Raw genomic sequence first — 19,591 nt, forward strand, 5'->3', positions numbered from 1 at the left:
AACTAAGAGACAAAAATGTTCTTAAAAATGTAACTAAGTATATAAACATTGAATAATAGCAGTTGTTTGTTAAAAATATAACTAAGTATTAGGGGTGGGACTTTAACGCGTTAATTACGATTAATTAATTACAAAAAAAAAAAAAAAAAAAAAAAAACCGCGTCAAAAAAATTAACGCGTTTAATCGCAGTTTGCACTGCAGACAACACGGAACGTTTGTAAGTGCATGAGTTCCTGGTCCACCGATCACACTGATGCACAAGACGCGTACGCCAAGTTCGGACTTACGAACTTGGCAGTTCGGATTTAGCAAGTTCGACCTGGGAGTACAGTCTCTCCAGGACGGGAGGACGCAGGACGGTCATTCTGCAATAGGGACGGCAGCGTACTTGATGACGTCACCATCGCAGCTCGTCTGCCGGTTATCTCCGAAAACTTTGGAACAAATTTTAAACTACGCGCTATCGTGATGAATCGACCACAGATTTTAAGTTTTAACATCCACTTTCTCACATAAAATAATCTTAAAACCACATTCCGTACTACTAAAACAGTAGTATTTCGAGACTTGTAACTTTACAGTTGTGAATCCTCTCCTCCGCTGTTGTTGCTACGAAATGCATTCTGGGATACGTGGCTGCCCCAAGTCCACACAAGTCACCACCCGATGCATCCTGGATAAAATGGGAGGGGCAAGAACACATCCGGGTATTTGACTGTACTTGGCGAGATGCGGACTTTTGAAGTGGAACAGTACTTGACACAAGTACAGAGAAGAACGCATCCTCCGCTACCGTTGCTACGAAATGCATTCTGGGATACGTGGCTGCCCCAAGTTCAAGATAAGAGCGTGGTTTTGTGCAAATTGTGCAAAGAAGAATTTGCCTACCACCGAAGTACATCAAGCCTGCGGTACCACCTGAATGCAAAGCATGTTGCAGCGAGCACAGAAACCGCCGGAGCTGTTACTGTTATACCATTAAACTGCGATTAATTGAGATTAATTAATCACAAAGCCTCTAATTAATTAGATTTTTTTTTTAATCGAGTCCCACCCCTACTAAGCATATATTGTGTAGGAGTGACATAATATAAGTGAAAGGAGTGACATTGACAGACTGTTTAAGATCCCTCTTTCAACACCACACAGAGAACAAGTCTGTGCCGGTGAGATGGACATATTATATATATATTTTATGTCTGGAAAGCACTTTATGGGTTCTGTGTGCAATGTAACTTCTTTTGATATGTACGTATTTGTATTTTGTGTATTTGAATAAAATGTCTTTCAGAATCTACATCTCTAAACATCCAAATGTTTGTGATATTTTTGCAGTTTTTCAGTCAAATCGCTAAAATGATCTTTCGCGTCTTTTCTTGAAACCCTCACAAAATATTTGAAAGCTGCATGAGAGGCAAATTCTCCTGATTGCGAAACAGAAATAATAATGAAACTGGAAACGCTGCGCAACATTCAGCTCCTTCTTTCGCAGCTTGGACAGACAAAGTGTTTCCAGTCAATGAATCAAACTGTAAATGTGCTCATATGTCACAAACGTTGTGGGGAAAAAATACAGTGACAAAGCGTCTCTCGTATGTCACCTTTCAGCTGGTCCGGATGTACCATTATTGTGGCAGAGGGGACAACTGTACAGTCACGCACTGCTATATCGTATTGTATAGCGCGAATTAGCAGTTGCTAATTACTTAACTGTGTTTTATCATGTAAAAGCAAGCGCTATCTGCGAATTAGCAGTTGCTAATTACTTAACTGTGTTTTATCATGTAAAAGCAAGCGCTAAATTTATCAGTGGGGATTGGTGGCCACATTGTTAGTGAATTTGCGTTGATATGACACGATGGACTCACCCGGAAGTTCAATCAATCAATCCAACTTTATTTGTATAGCACCTTTCAGACATAAAATGCAACACAAGGTGCTTGACAAAAGATAAAGTTACCTGCGTAAAGTTCATCTCAGTTTGAAATATTGGCGCTCGAAGATGTCAGGCGGTGTATTTCTACATTTAATTTGTGCATTTGGGCTCTTTCATGAAGGTGAGACACAGATGATATATTCATTTTATATAAGCCTGTGTTATTTATTAGTCTTTAACTGAAAGCACAGCTGTGTGACTCCTGTTTGTTCTTTGTTTACTGCAGTAATTACATGACCTTTTTGGCGTTTAATGCTTTTTCATTGGTTCATGTTTGCAGTTTTATATTCTGTTGTGCAAAGGAAGAATCCATCAGTGACTTTTTTCTTTTTGCTGTCACATGCCAGGACTCTGTGGTAGAAAACCAGATGTTTCGCCTTCAGATTTACCAGATTTTTTATACTTGAACTAGAAAAGAATAAATCATCCACAAGCAGTTTAATCAGACGTGTTCAGATGATCAGATGATATGTGCAGTGACATGCAAAGGTTTGGACACGCTGTTTAAAACTTCTGTGACTGTGAAGAACAAAGTGAGTGAAAGACTGTGAGGGTCTCTGCAAAACCTTCAGCTTGATCCTCTTGAGGTGGTCCACTGTGGGTTTTGAGATGTGTTCAGGATCATTATCCTGTTGTAGAAGCCTTCCTGAGCCAGACGTTTTGGTTTTGTCTGGTGTGGCATTTCTGCAGTGCTGCAAGATGCCCCATGTTTGTTTTTACGTGAGAGAATTTGACGTGTACATAGTCTCTATTTTTGCTCACATCAACCAGGAAAATAACATGTATTTTCTGTGTGCCAAACATGGTATAATGGCGCCACCTGGTGGTAAAGAAGAAAGAATCAAATTTTGAGGCGAGGGCAGCAGACTGACAGTCTAATATAAGATAAGACTTTATTGATCCCACACCAGGGAAATTCAACATAATGAAATGCATTATTTCAAATGAAATGATGAAAAATCTAAATAGAATATGTGAAAAATGTCCATAATGAGGCCAAAAGCTTCCCCAGGCTCGTGGCTGCAACACAAGGTCAAAGCGTGATCCATCCACCCAGCTGTTGTGTTCTTTCCATGCAGTTCTGCTCCCCTAACTTTGCTCATTGTGTCCAGAAAGTTGTATTTTAACTTTTAACTGATGCATCAGACTCTGCAAAAAACCTGATGCTGAATTTTGTGGTGAGGATACAGGAAAGGTTTTCTTCTGATGACTCTTCCATGCCCAAACTCTTTCATGCAATTGTAAAGGTAAAATTACAGCACGCACACACTCAGCTGAAGGTTAACCTCTGAAACTATCTTTTCCTGCAGGTCAAACAGCTCTGATACAAACCCAGCAGACTGTGATGGCAGAAGTGGGACATGAAGTCTGCTTAAACTGTCAGCTGACTCAACCAAAAGATGTTCTTCAGGTCACCTGGCAGAAACATTTACCTGATGGAGAGAAGAATGTTTGTACTTTCAACAAGTACTTTGGTCAAAGAGTGAATCTTGACTTCAGAGATAAAGTGAAGTTTCAAGCTGCCGGACTGCAGAACAGCTCCATCGTCATCAGGAACGTGACGGAGCTGGATGAAGGCTGCTATGACTGCTTGTTTCACACCGACCTTGATGGTGCTCTCACAGGTTCAACCTGCCTCAGACTCTACGGTAAGAACCTGAACACAACATGAGAGACTTTTCCATCATACTGCGATATATTCCAGCTGATCATTTTAACCTGTTTGACATGATTCATCTGCAACTTCATGCAAAACATGTTCACTTGTCTACCTGGTTAATAAGTGTTTAAATAAAGTACATGTTGTGTTTATTATATTTTATGGCACAAAATGCATCAAAGTGATGAACATTTGCTCACCATGTATCAAATGTAAATGTCATTGTACAACCTGCCTCAGACTTTACGGTAAGAGCCTGAACACAACATGAGAGACTTTTCCTTCATAATCGTCTCTGTAGTGCAGCATAAAAACCCACTCGGCCAGTTTTAACTTGTTTCATTGTTTATTTTGTGCAGCTCACCGTGCAGGTGGCTCTTGTGCCTCATACAATACTGGGGGTGGGGGTGCTTTGTAGTTTTCCCCACCTTCTGGAGAGCATCATGGTTGACGCTTTTCACCTTCCCTGGCGACAATGCGGCCAGTTAGGATGCTCTCAATGGTGCACCTGGAGAAGTCTCAGTGTGTCCTGCAGTCCATGCCATTCTGCCTTCATGCTCACCACTCAGAGCTTTTTGTTCATGTCACATTTTTTTTTATATTTCTTCTTGGCAGAGCTGCATGAACACATTCTTCATGTGAGAGAATCAAACTCTCCTGAAGAGGTAGTTGTGTCCTGCTCGGCCACAGGTCGACCTGCTCCCACAGTGAAGTTAAGAGTCCTGCAGAAAGACCTCCACCTCTCACCCTACAGCTCCGTCACCGTCGACAACAGCAACGGTACAGTGACTGTCACCACTGCAGCTGTGCTGTCAGGCTTCCATGACAGCAGCACACAGGTTGGATGTGCAGTGCGAGTGCTCTCTGGTCCTCAGATGGAGGCGTTTATGATGATTCCTGAGGTCAAACAGTCGTCCGCTGAAGGTGAGAAACACTTCCAAAGCCACACATTTATAGATTCATGGTTTTTTTGTGGCTCATGTCTTTTGTTCTTTCTCATATCAGGTTTTAATGTCCATGTCAGTAAAATCTGTTAAATTTTGGAGTAAGGATGCAGCTGAGGGCAGATGAAGTGTGTGCAGTGTTTTGGTAAATCTTAGAGCCAGATTGAACAAGAAGTGGAAATCTTAAAACTTTCACATGTAAATTACTATTTTTTTTTTTGAATGTATTTTTATTTTGTACACGCATTTTAATAAAATACCACTTTTAAGAATCTACGCCTCTAAACATCCAAATGGTTCTTATTATGTTTTTGCAGTTTTTCAGTGAAATCAGGAAAATGTTGTTTTGCGGCTTTTCTGTAATCCCTCTCAGTATATTTGAAGGTTTTAGAGTCAGATATCAGCCTGTGATCAGACACTGCTGATTTATTATCAGGAGCAAAACAAACCTTCATACCACGTGTAATAATACTTCAACGTACTCACAACACTTCAACACAGGTCGGCTGTAATTTAGAACCACCTCCTCCACTGTCACATGACCTGTTTTTTCCTGTTTGTATTTTCTCTGGAGGACCATCAATATCAGTAATAATGTAACTACTTAACCAAGAGTCCCTGAATCCATGAATATCTATCCATGTAATAATATTCAACCACGTCAGTGTCTCATCTGTCACCTGTCAGGTAGAAATATTCCGTTTTATTCAATTCTTGTAGATTTCCGTTTTAACCCGGTATTAGTCCATAGCTTCTTTCTGATTGGTTCGGATGCACCATTACTGTGGCAGAGGGGACAGCAGGCTTCACGCGCTGTCTGTGTCGCGTTTTTAAACAGCTAATGGGCAGTTGCTGATTAATTAACAGTGTTTTATCATTTCAAAATAAAAGCTTTATTTATTTGTTTGGATTGGTCGCCGCACTGTTGGTGAATGTGTGTTGATGTGACACGATGGACTCGCCCAGAAGTTCCCTGCGTACAGTGACAGCTTTCGTTTTTGAGCGTTGGCGCATCAGTGTGCGGACGGAGAAGACGTCAAGCAGAGTTTGTATGTCTGTAATTTGTGCGTTTGGACTCTTTCATGAAGGTGAGACACAGATGATATATTCATTTTATATAAGCCTGTGTTATTTATTAGTCTTTAACTGAAAGCACAGCTGTGTGACTCCTGTTTGTTCTTTGTGGACTGCAATAATTACATGACCTTTCTGGCGTTTAATGCTTTATCATTGGTTGATGTTTGCTGTTTTATGGTCTGTTTTGCAAAGAACATAAATAAGGACTTTTTCTTTTAAGTGTCACATGTCAAGACACTGGTGGAAAGAATAAATCATCCTCAAGCAGTTTAAAGTATTGAGATGATCAGATTATATGTGCAGTGACATGCAAAGATTTGGACACGCTGGTCAAAATGTCTGTGACTGTGAAGAACAAAGTGAGTGAAAGACTGTGAGGGTCTCTGCAAAACCTTCAGCTTGATCCTCTTGAGGTGGTCCACTGTGGGTTTTGAGATGTGTTCAGGATCATTGTCCTGTTGTAGAAGCCTTCCTGTTTTCATCTTCAGCTTTTTTACAGACGGTGTGATGTTTGTATCGAGAATGTGCTGATATGTAACACTTTGGCCTCTTTTCCTCGTTTTACAAGAAGCTCCTCTAAATACAACAGTGGTTGTTCAACAAATACCATAAAAGTATTCAATATTATTCCTGTTCCATGCTTAAATGTTACATATATACATTAAATTCAGTATTAACAGTAAACCTCTCTGCTGGATAAACATGAACATGCAACAGTGTTTGAGAGCAAGCTTTCTTTGGCAGGAGTCACAATCAGACAGTCAGATACTCTTGTTCATGCTTTTGCCTTTTTTCCTTCCTGTAGTTACACCACACGGCCACTGGAGGTCTCCCGTTAACCACAAACCTCTGTGGAGGCGTTAACGCAGGATTTTAGAGAAGTTCAGCAGGAGCCCTGAAATTTGTCTTGTTACTGAACATTTATCTTCCAGTTTTGGAGCCTGTTGGCGGAAGGGATAACAGTCTGCATCAAAGATGTTCCAGCATACTGTCATACATATGTTTTGTGCGCTGGGAGTCATTCAGAGAGGTGAGAAAGAGACGATACAAACATTTAAATCAGCCTGTTTAATTTATTGGTCTGAAAACTGAAAGCAGAGATGTGTGTTCCTGTTTCCTGCTTTGTTCGATTCACCGCTTAAAACGTAGTTTGCATTGGTTTGAGCTTCAGTTCATGTGTTTTATGACCTGTTTTGCAACGAATAAAAAACTCAGCATGTCAGACTTGTACTTGTCCATGAAATATCAACCACACTGAACCTCATGTCCTGCAGGTCTAACAGCTCTGATACAAACTCAGCAGACCGTGATGGCAGCTGAAGGAGAAGAAGCTCATTTCAGCTGTTGGCTGACTCGACCTAAAGATGTTCTTCAGGTCACCTGGCAGAAATTTTTATCAGCGGGTGAGAAGACTCTTGCGACTTACACCACAGAGTTTGGTGAAAGAGTGAATCCTGACTTCAGAGATAAAGTGACGTTTAAAGCTGCTGGACTGCAGAACAGCTCCATAGTTATCAGGAACGTGACGGAGCTGGATGAAGGCTGCTATCATTGCTTGTTCAACACTGACCCTGATGGTGCTCTCACAGGTTCAACCTGCCTCAGACTCTACGGTAAGAACCTGAACACAACATGAGAGACTTTTCCATCATACATTCTGCCTTCATGCTCACCGCTCATGGCTTTTTGTTCATGTCACATTTTTAATATTTCTTCTTGGCAGAGCTGCATGAACCCATTCTTCATGTTAGAGAATCAAACTCTAGTGAAGAGGTAGTTGTGTCCTGCTCGGCCACAGGTCGACCTGCTCCCACGGTGACACTAAGAGTCCTGCAGAAAGACCTCCACCTCTCACCCTCCAGCTCCGTCACCGTCACCAACAGCAACGGTACAGTGACTGTCACCACTGCAGCTGTGCTGTCAGGCTTCCATGACAGCAGCACACAGGTTGGATGTGCAGTGCGAGTGCTCTCTGGTCCTCAGATGGAGGCGTTTATGATGATTCCTGAGGTCAAACGGTCGTCTGCTGATGGTCGAGAAACACTTCCAAAGCCACACATTTATAGATTCATGGTTTTTTTGTGGCTCATGTCTTTTGTTCTTTCTCATATCAGGTTTTAATGTCCATGTCAGTAAAATCTGTTAAATTTTAGAGTAAGGATGCAGCTGAGGGCAGATGAAGTGTGTGCAGTGTTTTGGTAAGTCTTATAGCCAGATTGAACAAGAAGTGGAAATCTTAAAACTTTCACATGTAAATTACTATTGTTTTAATGTATTTTTATTTTGTACACGCATTTTAATAAAATACCACTTTTCAGAATCTACGCCTCTAAACATCCAAATGGTTCTTATTATGTTTTTGCAGTTTTTCAGTAAAATCAGGAAAATGTTGTTTTGCGTCTTTTTTGTAATCCCTCTCAGTATATTTGAAGGTTTTAGAGTCAGATATCAGCCTGTGATCAGACACTGTGCTGATTTATTATCAGGAGCAAAACAAACCTTCATATCACGTGTAATAACATTTTAATCTACTCACGACACTTCAACACAGGTCGGCTGTAATTTCATGGAAGAACCACCTCCTCCACTGTCACATGACCTGCTGTTACCTTTTTGTATTTTCTCTGGAGGACCATCAATATCAGTAATAATGTAACTACTTAACCAAGAGTCCCTGAATCCATGAATATCTATCCATGTAATAATATTCAACCACGTCAGTGTCTCATCTGTCACCTGTCAGGTAGAAATATTCCGTTTTATTCAATTCTTGTACTTTTCCGTTTTAACCCTGCATTAGTCCATAGCTTCTTCCTGATTGGTTCGGATGCACCATTACTGTGTAAGAGGGGACAACAGGCTTCACGCGCTGTCTGTGTCGCGTTTTTAAACAGCTAATGGGCAGTTGCTGATTAATTAACAGTGTTTCATCATTTCAAAATAAAAGCTTTATTTATTTGTCTGGATTGGTCGCCGCACTGTTGGTGAATGTGTGTTGATGAGACACGATGGACTCACCCACAAGTTTCCTGCCTACAGTGACAGCTTTCGCTTTTGAACGTTGGCGCATCAGTGTGCGTAGAAGACGTCAAGCAGAGTTTGTATGTCTGTAACTTGTGCGTTTGGACTCTTTCATGAAGGTGAAACACAGATGATATATTCATTTTATTTAAGCCTGTGTTTCTTAATCTTTAACTGAAAGCACAGCTATGTGACTCCTGTTTGTTCTTTGTGTACTGCAGTAATTACATGACCTTTCTGGCCTGTAATGCTTTTTCATTGGTTCATGTTTGCTGTTTTATGGTCTGTTTTGCAAAGAAAATAAATAAGAATCCATCACTGACTTTTTCTTTCAGCTGTCACATGTCAAGACACTGGTGGAAAGAGTAAATCATCCTCAAGCAGTTTAATCAGAAGTATTCAGATGATCAGATTATATGTGCAGTGACATGCAAAGGTTTGGACACGCTGGTCAAAATGTCTGTGACTGTGAAGAACAAAGTGAGTGAAAGACTGTGAGGGTCTCTGCAAAACCTTCAGCTTGATCCTCTTGAGGTGGTCCACTGTGGGTTTTGAGATGTGTTCAGGATCATTGTCCTGTTGTAGAAGCCTTCCTTTGACGAGGATGTGTCATCATTAATGTCATGCCTTTCAGAGATCAGTCCATCTTCTAGTCACTTAACTTTGCACAGTAACAGAAATTTTGACCAGGGGTGCTGAAACTCATTCATGCAATTGTAAAGGTAAAATGATATTTCCACTGTGCTTCTATTTGACCACTAGCACACACTCAGCTGAAAGTTAACCTCTGAAACTATCTTTTCCTGCAGGTCTAACAGCTCTGATACAAACTGAGCAGACTGTGATGGCAGCAATGGGACTTGAAGTCTGCTTAAACTGTCAGCTGACTCAACCTAAAGATGTTCTTCAGGTCACCTGGCAGAAACATTTACCTGATGGAGAGAAGAATGTTTGTACTTTCAACAAGTACTTTGGTCAGAGAGTGAATCCTGACTTCAGAGATAAAGTGACGTTTAAAGCTGCTGGACTGCAGAACAGCTCCATAGTTATCAGGAACGTGACGGAGCTGGATGAAGACTGCTATCACTGCTTGTTCAACACTGACCCTGATGGTGCTCTCACAGGTACAACCTGCCTCAGACTCTACGGTAAGAACCTGAACACAACATGAGAGACTTTTCCTTCATACATTCTGCATTCCTGCTCACCGCTCAGAGCTTTTTGTTCATGTCACATTTTTTTTTAATATTTCTTCTTGGCAGAGCTGCATGAACCCATTCTTCATGTTAGAGAATCAAACTCTAGTGAAGAGGTAGTTGTGTCCTGCTCGGCCACAGGTCGACCTGCTCCCAATGTGACACTAAGAGTCCTGCAGAAAGACCTCCACCTCTCACCCTCCAGCTCCGTCACAGTCCACAACAGCAACGGTACAGTGACTGTCACCACTGCAGCTGTGCTGTCAGGCTTCCATGACAACAGCACACAGGTTGGATGTGCAGTGCGAGTGCTCTCTGGTCCTCAGATGGAGGCGTTTATGATGATTCCTGAGGTCAAACGGTCGTCTGCTGATGGTCAAGAAACACTTCCAAAGCCACACATTTATAGATTCATGGTTTTTTTGTGGCTCATGTCTTTTGTTCTTTCTCATATCAGGTTTTAATGTCCATGTCAGTAAAATCTGTTAAATTTTGGAGTAAGGATGCAGCTGAGGGCAGATGAAGTATGTGCATTGTTTTGGTAAATCTTAGAGCCAGATTGAACAAGAAGTGGAAATCTTAAAACTTTCACATGTAAATTACTATTTTTTTAATGGATTTTTATTTTGCACATGCATTTTAATAAAATACCACTTTTCAGAATCTACTCCTCTAAACATCCAAATGGTTCTTATTATGTTTTTGCAGTTTTTCAGTGAAATCAGGAAAATGTTGTTTTGCGTCTTTTGAGTCAGATATCAGCCTGTGATCAGACACTGTGCTGATTTATTATCAGGAGCAAAACAAAAGTTCATATCGCGTGTAATAATACTTCAACGTACTCACAACACTTCAACACAGGTTGGCTGTAATTTCATGGAAGAACCTGTTGTTGTATTTCTCCATTTAATTTGTGCATTTGGACTCTTTCATGAAGGTGAGTTGCAGTTGATACATGAAGTTTATGTGAGCCTGTGTGATTTATTTGTCTTTAATTGGGAGCACAGCTGTGTGACAAACAAATAAGAATCCATCACTGACTTTTTTTTTTTCAGCTGTCACATGTCAGGACTCTGTGGTAGAAAACCAGATGTTTAGCCTTCAGATTTACCAGATTTTTTTAATACTTGAACCAGAAAAGAATAAATCATCTACAAGCAGAACTATTGAGATGATCAGATTATATGTGCAGTGACATGCAAAGGTTTGGACACGCTGGTCAAAATTTCTGTGACTGTGAAGAACAAAGTGAGTGAAAGACTGTGAGGGTCTCTGCAAAACCTTCAGCTTGATCCTCTTGAGGTGGTCCACTGTGGGTTTTGAGATGTGTTCAGGATCATTGTCCTGTTGTAGAAGCCTTCCTTTGACGAGGATGCGTCATCATTAATGTCATGCCTTTCAGAGATCAGTCCATCTCCTGGTCACTTAACTTTACACAGTAACAGAAAGTTTGACCAGGGGTGCTGAAACTCATTCATGCAATTGTAAAGGTAAAATGATATTTCCACTGTGCTTCTATTTGACCACTAGCACACACACACAGCTGAAGGTTAACCTCTGAAACTATCTTTTCCTGCAGGTCTGACAGCTCTGATACAAACTCAGCAGACCGTGATGGCAGCTGAAGGAGAAGAAGCTCATTTCAGCTGTTGGCTGACTCAATCTAAAGATGTTCTTCAGGTCACCTGGCAGAAACATTTACCTGATGGAGGCAAGAATGTTTGTACTTTCAACAAGTACTTTGGTCAGAGAGTGAATCTTGACTTCAGAGATAAAGTCAAGTTTAAAGCTGCTGGACTGCAGAACAGTTCCATAGTTATCAGGAACATGACGGAGCTGGATGAAGGCTGCTATCATTGCTTGTTCAAGACTGACCCTGATGGTGCTCTCAGAGGTACAACCTGCCTCAGACTTTACGGTAAGAACCTGAACACAACATGAGAGACTTTTCCATCATACTGCGAAATCTTCCAGCTGATCATTTTAACCTGTTTGACATGATTCATCTGCAACTTCATGCAAAACATGTTCACTTGTCTACGTGGTTAATAAGTGTTTAAATAAAGTGCATGTTTTGTTTATTATATTTTATGGCACAAAATGCATCAAAGTGATGAACATTTGCTCACCATGTATCAAATGTAGATGTCATTACAGTCAGAGTAAATCTAAAATGTGTTCATTTTGCTCAATGTGTCCCATTCTGCCTTCATGCTCACCGCTCATGGCTTTTCGTTCAAGTCACATTTTTAATATTTCTTCTTGGCAGAGCTGCATGAACCCATTCAGATTTTAAACTCTAATTTGATCTGCTGTTGCTTCGGACTTGCTGAGTGCATCATGTCAACTATTCTTCCTCTTTTTCTCAAAGCTCAGACTTTGGTCATCGTGTTGGCCGTGTTAGGAGCCTGTGGTCGTATCGCTGCATTCACCTTTTTCCTTCTTCGACCAAAAACTCAAAACAGGTACTTCTTTCAACCAGGATCAGAGTTGATCTTGTTGTCCAGCTTTAACTGTTGTTAAATCCTCTGATCCGTCACACAGGGACCTTGAGATGAATGAGATGGCTCCAACACCAATGACAGACGCTCATCAGTAAGACTGTCTTCATACTGTCACTCTTGTGCACTCAGATGTATTTGATCCGTCTTCCCTCTGCTGTGCATCATCGCATTTAACCTCTATAAACACTGACCGATATTCACTGCATATGGAAAGCAAAATCTGATGCATCTCACTTTACTCTTGATTTTGGGTCGCTGTCTGCCTCTTTATCATTGAATTGAAAATGCAATATTTTTTGTTTTTATCTTAAGGGCTGAGGCATCTTCAGATCCACAGGAGAGCAATCATGTCAGACAACGGACATCTCCTGTGACCATTCAAGCAAGCGATAGCCCAAATCCATCGCCCACGACGTGAAGGAGCCTGATTGGATGAACAGCTTAACGTGTAGCTGTGTGAGGAAGCGACGCAGAACAACCACTGATTTTGGATTAGCGTTACGTGTGTGGAGGCAGAAAATAATCGAAAACACAGTGAGAACTGAACAAAACAGTGGACGTCATTTACACCTTTGTTCAACAAGCAAGTCTGTCACAAGCACTGGAAAGTAATGGCAGCATCTACATGTACATAGATGTGTGTGTGTGTGTGTGTGTGTGTGTGTGTGTGTGTGTGTGTGTGTGTTTACAGCATTGAGTGTTTTCATGTTTTATATACTTGTACTGTGTGTTTTTGATATCTTATGAGCTAAATTATGCCAAAGAAGCATTTTATAGGGAGACTGAAATTCATGATTTGTCAGGCAGGGCTCTGTCTTCCCCTTTTTTCCCTGTGTTTTCCCTGTTTCCTTTGCCCCCTTGTGGTCTTGTCTGTCTTCCCCTGTCTGTCCAGGTCCGTGTTGGGAGGCTGCACCTGTTCGGCAGCTCCTCCTACCCGCCTCCTCTCGCACACCTGCAAGTCATCACCTCATCACCTCCCAATCAGCTGCTGCATTTAACCCCGGCTCTTCTCTCCAGTATTCGTCAGATCGTCTGCTTACCTCCGTGGTATTCAGTGTTCCTCTGCCAGCCTTCTGATCCCCTGTGTCTTTTCGGTCCGCTGACCTATGCTCTGTTTTTTCTTTTGTAGGAGCTTCTCGCCCTGTGGATAGCCCTCAGCCCAGCCTCGGTTGTGAGAGGAGTTGGAGCTCGGATTCATCAGAGCGTGTTTTTGCTCTCGCCTTGTTTTCTTCCCGTTTTGGTGGACACCCTTGGTTGAACTGTACAGAGTGGTTTTTGTGCTCTCGCCTTTTGTTTACCCGTTTTTGTGGACACCCTTGGTTAATAAACCCTTTTTGTTTCTACCTGCCTGTGCCCAGTGTTATCTCTGAAGCCTTCACAGTGAGTTCGCCTTCCTCTGGTCTCAGGGTGTTCGTACACCTAACATGATTGTTCTGTTCAGACATTGTTTGTCTAATTAGGTGATTAAAAAACTGTCAAATGAACTCCAGCTATGTCCCTGTGTGATGTTTTTTTTTTTTTTTTTCACTGAAAATCTCTCAGATGACACGTTTCTACAGAATAACTGTTCTGTCATGTCAATTTGAACAGAAATGAGACTGACCGGACCCACAAAAGTCCTCATTATGGGGCCAATGTGATAAATCCCACATGGCTGTAATGGACAGACCTTTGAAACTGTCAACAGTAAACCTCTCTGCTGTGCAGGCATCAACATGCAGCAGTGTTTGAGAGCAAGTTCTCTTTGGCAGGAGTGTCCTGATGAACTGATGCACTGATAGTAAAAGCAGCAACGAGCGGACGAGAGTTTAAGGCAGTGAGAGAAATAAATGATGGCGAGGACAAAAATGTAAACATGTGGAGCAACTGAGAGGCTTCAGGAGGCTGATAAGATCTCTGATTGTTTTCATTAAATGTGTTGTATGAGATGAAGGCTATGAAACATCCAAAGCCTAAAAGTGCACAGTCAGATACTCTTGTTCATGCTTTTGCCTTTTTCCTTGTTTTGCCTCAACATGACAGCAGTTGTGTGACTCCTGTGTCAAATGCTGATTTTATTGGTCAGAAGATTCACGTTATCGTGGCTGAACTCTCACATATTTAGATGTTATTAATTCCCAACTGTGGCTCAATGTCAGCTGCAGATTTCCAGCTGTAGTTGCACCACACGGCCACTGGAGGTCCCCCGTTAGTCACATTCACTGTGGAGGTGTTGACACAGGAAGAGGAGGGGAGTTGAGGACGCGCGCTCGAGAACCCGCCACAGTTAAACTTTCAGTTTTGGTGGCGGGAGATGACAGTCTACAGCAAAGATGTTGCAGCATGCAGTCATACATTTGTTTTGTGCGCTGGGAGTCATTCAGAGAGGTGAGAAAGAGATGATACAAATTTTAAATCAGCCTGTTTAATTTACCAGTCTTAAACTGAAAGCAGAGATGTGTGTTCTTGTTTCCTGCTTTGTTCGATTCACTGCTTAAAATATAGTTTGCATTGGTCTGAGCTTCAATTCATATGTTTTATGACCTGTTTGCAAAGAACAAAAAACTCAGCATGTCAGACTTGTACTTGTGTGTTCTTGTCCATGAAATATCAACCACACTGAACCTCATGTCCTGCAGGTCTAACAGCTCTGATACAAACTCAGCAGACTGTGATGGCAGCTGAAGGAGAAGAAGCTCATTTCAGCTGTTGGCTGACTCGACCTAAAGATGTTCTTCAGGTCACCTGGCAGAAAGGTTTACCTGGTGGAGAGATGAATGTTTGTACTTACACCACAGAGTTTGGTGAAAGAGTGAATCCTGACTTCAGAGATAAAGTGACGTTTAAAGCTGCTGGACTGCAGAACAGCTCCATAGTTATCAGGAACGTGACGGAGGTGGATGAAGGCTGCTATCACTGCTTGTTCAACACCGACCCTGAAGGTGCTCTCACAGGTTCAACCTGCCTCAGACTCTACGGTAAGAACCTGAACACAACATGAGAGACTTTTCCTTCATACATTCTGCATTCATGCTCACCAGAAAGACCTCCACCTCTCACCCTACAGCTCAGCTGTCACATGTCAAGACCAGGGTTCTAAATTAACTTTTTTGATCACCAGCCAATGTGGCTGTTGACTTTCTAAAGTTACCAGCCAATCAGAATTTCCACTCGCCAAATTTTTTCTCCGTGAAAATAAGAGAGATTATGAGTGCCACTGAATGCATTTGATCATTTTATTTACATTGTTGGCATGAAAAGTGCACAGAAAGTACAACACATGAAACAAAACATACACAGAAAGTGCAAACATTTAATTTATACAAACAAAAAATGCTGTCAGATTTATTATTTTATAAGACATTTTCCAGTAAGTATTTAGTATCATTACATTCCTAATAAAATGTATTTTTCCTTTCAACTTAAAGTGTTTCTGCTTTCCTTCTTTAATAAGAAATATATATAAGTAACAGCCATGACTTAAACACTTGCAAAAAATTGCATTGGTAATAAATTGAATTATGTATGTACAACTAGAAAACACATATAGTGCAGCAGTCAGTATTGCAGACTCCTTCGGCTCTCCTGATGACTTCGGGCACTCTCATGGTCCTTTACTGCCTCGACTTTAAAATTATTAGTCCCCACCACAAAATTATTCGTCTTGTTTTTTTCTTTCGTGTACATGCGGCAATCCTTACAAAACATGACGGCATTTCCGTGATCAAACACAAGCCATTCACGCCCTGTCAGCCATTTAGCGTAAAACTTTCTTTTCTTCGTTTCGCACGCTTTGTCGACATTCTCATCCCCTGCCTCCTTCCTCTTCTCGCCCCCAGACGTCTGTCCCAACCACCGCAGCATTTAGTTTAACTTTACTTTTTACTTTTAGCTAGCTCAGTCTCCTTTTTTACTGTTTATACGCCGCCATTCATTCTTCTTCTTCTTCTTCTTCTTCTTCTTCTTCTTCTTCTTCTTCTTCTTCTTCTTCTTTGTGTTTGCGTTTCCATGGTTTCTCGCGCCGGTTGCACTACAGACTGTAGTGTGCCTGCGCACAGCCAATGGGCGTCTTGGACGTCATCACGTAGCATTACGACAGTGTTCATGGGAAATGTAGGACGGACTGTCCGGGGGACAAATGACCAAGAACTGTAGAGCGGCTCTGACTGACATGATTGCCTAATGCATTACCGGCCAAATTGGCAAGTAAGTTTTTATTTACACCCGCCAATATGAATTTTAACCCGCATTTGGCGGGTTGGCGGGTGTTAATTTAGAACCCTGGTCAAGACACTGGTGGAAAGAATAAATCATCCTCAAGCAGTTTAATCAGAAGTGTTCAGATGATCAGATTATATGTGCAGTGACATGCAAAGGTTTGGACACGCTGGTCAAAATGTCTGTGACTGTGAAGAACAAAGTGAGTGAAAGACTGTGAGGGTCTCTGCAAAACCTTCAGCTTGATCCTCTTGAGGTGGTCCACTGTGGGATTTGGGATGTGTTCAGGATCATTGTCCTGTTGTAGAAGCCTTCCTGTTTTCATCTTCAGCTTTTTTACAGATGGTGTGATGTTTGTATCGAGAATGTGCTGATATTTAACACTTTGGCCTCTTTTCCTCGTTTTACAAGAAGCTCCTCTAAATACAACAGTGGTTGTTCAACAAATACCATAAAAGTATTCAATATTATTCCTGTTCCATGCTTAAATGTTACATATATACATTAAATTCAGTATTAACAGTAAACCTCTCTGCTGGATAAACATGTACATGCAACAGTGTTTGAGAGCAAGCTTTCTTTGGCAGGAGTCACAATCAGACAGTCAGATACTCTTGTTCATGCTTTTGCCTTTTTTCCTTCCTGTAGTTACACCACACGGCCACTGGAGGTCTCCCGTTAACCACAAACCTCTGTGGAGGCGTTAACGCAGGATTTTAGAGAAGTTCAGCAGGAGCCCTGAGATTTGTCTTGTTACTGAACATTTATCTTCCAGTTTTGGAGCCTGTTGGCGGAAGGGATAACAGTCTGCATCAAAGATGTTCCAGCATACTGTCATACATATGTTTTGTGCGCTGGGAGTCATTCAGAGAGGTGAGAAAGAGACGATACAAACATTTAAATCAGCCTGTTTAATTTATTGGTCTGAAAACTGAAAGCAGAGATGTTTGTTCCTGTTTCCTACTTTGTTCGATTCACCGCTTAAAACGTAGTTTGCATTGGTTTGAGCTTCAGTTCATGTGTTTTATGACCTGTTTTGCAACGAATAAAAAACTCAGCATGTCAGACTTGTACTTGTCCATGAAATATCAACCACACTGAACCTCATGTCCTGCAGGTCGAACAGCTCTGATACAAACTCAGCAGACCGTGATGGCAGCTGAAGGAGAAGAAGCTCATTTCAGCTGTTGGCTGACTCGACCTAAAGATGTTCTTCAGGTCACCTGGCAGAAATTTTTATCAGCGGGTGAGAAGACTCTTGCGACTTACACCACAGAGTTTGGTGAAAGAGTGAATCCTGACTTCAGAGATAAAGTCAAGTTTAAAGCTGCTGGACTGCAGAACAGCTCCATAGTTATCAGGAACGTGACGGAGGTGGACGAAGGCTGCTATCACTGCTTGTTTAACACCGACCCTGAAGGTGCTCTCACAGGTTCAACCTGCCTCAGACTCTATGGTAAGAACCTGAACACAACATGAGAGACTTTTCCATCAGACATTCTGCCTTCATGCTCACCGCTCATGGCTTTTCGTTCATGTCACATATTTAATATTTCTTCTTGGCAGAGCTGCATGAACCCATTCTTCATGTTAGAGAATCAAACTCTAGTGAAGAGGTAGTTGTGTCCTGCTCGGCCACAGGTCGACCTGCTCCCACGGTGATGTTAAGAGTCCTGCAGAAAGACCTCCACCTCTCACTCTCCAGCTCCGTCACCGTCACCAACAGCAACGGTACAGTGACTGTCACCACTGCAGCTGTGCTGTCAGGCTTCCGTGACAGCAGCACACAGGTTGGATGTGCAGTGCGAGTGCTCTCTGGTCCTCAGATGGAGGCGTTTATGATGATTCCTGAGGTCAAACGGTCGTCTGCTGATGGTCGAGAAACACTTCCAAAGCCACACATTTATAGATTCATGGTTTCTTTGTGGCTCATGTCTTTTGTTCTTTCATATATCAGGTTTTAATGTCCATTTCAGTAGTTTTCCTCTTTTTTCACAGGTGTCACTTTGATCATTGTGTGTGTGTTCGTTGTCTTCACCTTTGGTTGTGTTACAGCAATCGTCTCAGTCCTTCTTGTACAGAAACAAAGAAACGGGTCATTTTAACCTTGAACTGAACACCTGTCTCATTGTAATACCAGTGACTCATAGTCAATAGTACAGAGATCGAGTCTGCCAGTGAGATCGAAAAGCTTCATCGACACATTTTTATTCTTTTCACATATTCCCATATAAACTTTAAACGTAGTGATGTTCTTACCTTTGACACAGAGAAGATTTCCTCGACTGCATGTTCTGCCATCAAATAATCATATTCTTCAAGTCTCATGTCACAAATGTTGACCTGAGGGGGAGGAGAATTGTGCTGCCTACAATAACTGCTTTGGTCAAAGGGTGATTGTTAAATTTTGGAGTAAGGATGCAGCTGAGGGCAGATGAAGCATGTGCAGTGTTTTGGTAAATCTTAGAGCCAGATTGAACAAGAAGTGGAAATCTTAAAACTTTCACATGTAAATTACTATTTTTTTGAATGGATTTTTATTTTGCACATGCATTTTAATAAAATACCACTTTTCAGAATCTACGCCTTTAAACATCCAAATGGTTCTTATTATTTTTTGCAGTTTTTCAGTGAAATCAGGAAAATGTTGTTTTGCGTCTTTTCTGTAATCCCTCTCAGTATATTTGAAGGTTTTAGAGTCAGACATCAGCCTGTGATCAGACACTGTGCTGATTTATTATCAGGAGCAAAACAAAAGTTCATATCGCGTGTAATAACATTTTAATGTACTCACAACACTTCAACACAGGTTGGCTGTAATTTCATGGAAGAACCACCTCCTCCACTGTCACATGACCTGTTTTTTCCTGTTTGTGTTTTCTCTGGAGGACCATCAATATCAGTAATAATGTAACTACTTAACCAAGAGTCCCTGAATCCATGAATATCTATCCATGTAATAATATTCAACCACGTCAGTGTCTCATCTGTCACCTGTCAGGTAGAAATATTCCGTTTTATTCAATTCTTGTAGTTTTCCTTTTTTTAACCCTGT

General features: G+C 41.4%; 4 protein-coding genes across 4 annotated transcripts; all 4 read left to right on the forward strand.

The window, feature by feature from the left end:
• The first annotated feature begins 2,003 nt into the window (after positions 1-2,003).
• LOC143316180 (OX-2 membrane glycoprotein-like) lies at positions 2,004-4,722 on the forward strand. The gene is made up of 3 exons (XM_076723954.1): positions 2,004-2,058; positions 3,248-3,586; positions 4,213-4,722. Exons 1-3 carry the CDS (start codon positions 2,004-2,006, stop codon positions 4,632-4,634), a joined length of 816 nt encoding a protein of 271 aa, XP_076580069.1. The 3' UTR covers positions 4,635-4,722.
• Positions 4,723-5,575: 853 nt separating this feature from the next.
• Positions 5,576-7,739, forward strand: LOC143315651 (OX-2 membrane glycoprotein-like). The gene is made up of 4 exons (XM_076722975.1): positions 5,576-5,629; positions 6,424-6,648; positions 6,893-7,231; positions 7,342-7,739. Exons 2-4 carry the CDS (start codon positions 6,594-6,596, stop codon positions 7,737-7,739), a joined length of 792 nt encoding a protein of 263 aa, XP_076579090.1. The 5' UTR covers positions 5,576-5,629; positions 6,424-6,593.
• Positions 7,740-8,445: 706 nt separating this feature from the next.
• On the forward strand, positions 8,446-10,401 carry LOC143315652 (OX-2 membrane glycoprotein-like). The gene is made up of 4 exons (XM_076722977.1): positions 8,446-8,460; positions 8,701-8,758; positions 9,449-9,787; positions 9,902-10,401. The coding sequence occupies exons 1-4, from the start codon at positions 8,446-8,448 to the stop codon at positions 10,297-10,299; spliced, it is 810 nt and encodes a 269-aa protein (XP_076579092.1). The 3' UTR covers positions 10,300-10,401.
• Positions 10,402-14,401: 4,000 nt separating this feature from the next.
• Positions 14,402-18,641, forward strand: LOC143315653 (nectin-4-like). Its single transcript, XM_076722978.1, has 4 exons — positions 14,402-14,706; positions 14,958-15,296; positions 18,103-18,445; positions 18,533-18,641. Exons 1-4 carry the CDS (start codon positions 14,652-14,654, stop codon positions 18,639-18,641), a joined length of 846 nt encoding a protein of 281 aa, XP_076579093.1. The 5' UTR covers positions 14,402-14,651.
• Positions 18,642-19,591: the final 950 nt, after the last annotated feature.

Source organism: Chaetodon auriga, chromosome 23 (genome assembly GCF_051107435.1).
Source record: "Chaetodon auriga isolate fChaAug3 chromosome 23, fChaAug3.hap1, whole genome shotgun sequence".
NCBI lineage: Eukaryota > Metazoa > Chordata > Actinopteri > Chaetodontiformes > Chaetodontidae > Chaetodon > Chaetodon auriga.

Excerpts from the sequence above, each read along its gene's own strand:
- LOC143315653 (XM_076722978.1), top strand. The coding sequence starts at position 14,652 with ATGTTGCAGCATGCAGTCATACATTTGTTTTGTGCGCTGGGAGTCATT. Across the intron at positions 15,297-18,102 it reads AACCTGCCTCAGACTCTACG|AGCTGCATGAACCCATTCTT; the intron begins GTAAGAACCTGA and ends TCTTCTTGGCAG. Across the intron at positions 18,446-18,532 it reads CCAAAGCCACACATTTATAG|AGGTGTCACTTTGATCATTG; the intron begins ATTCATGGTTTC and ends CTCTTTTTTCAC.
- LOC143315652 (XM_076722977.1), top strand. Across the intron at positions 8,759-9,448 it reads GTTTGGACTCTTTCATGAAG|GTCTAACAGCTCTGATACAA; the intron begins GTGAAACACAGA and ends CTTTTCCTGCAG. Across the intron at positions 9,788-9,901 it reads AACCTGCCTCAGACTCTACG|AGCTGCATGAACCCATTCTT; the intron begins GTAAGAACCTGA and ends TCTTCTTGGCAG.
- LOC143315651 (XM_076722975.1), top strand. The coding sequence starts at position 6,594 with ATGTTCCAGCATACTGTCATACATATGTTTTGTGCGCTGGGAGTCATT. Across the intron at positions 6,649-6,892 it reads GCTGGGAGTCATTCAGAGAG|GTCTAACAGCTCTGATACAA; the intron begins GTGAGAAAGAGA and ends CATGTCCTGCAG. Across the intron at positions 7,232-7,341 it reads AACCTGCCTCAGACTCTACG|AGCTGCATGAACCCATTCTT; the intron begins GTAAGAACCTGA and ends TCTTCTTGGCAG.
- LOC143316180 (XM_076723954.1), top strand. The coding sequence starts at position 2,004 with ATGTCAGGCGGTGTATTTCTACATTTAATTTGTGCATTTGGGCTCTTT. Across the intron at positions 2,059-3,247 it reads ATTTGGGCTCTTTCATGAAG|GTCAAACAGCTCTGATACAA; the intron begins GTGAGACACAGA and ends CTTTTCCTGCAG. Across the intron at positions 3,587-4,212 it reads AACCTGCCTCAGACTCTACG|AGCTGCATGAACACATTCTT; the intron begins GTAAGAACCTGA and ends TCTTCTTGGCAG.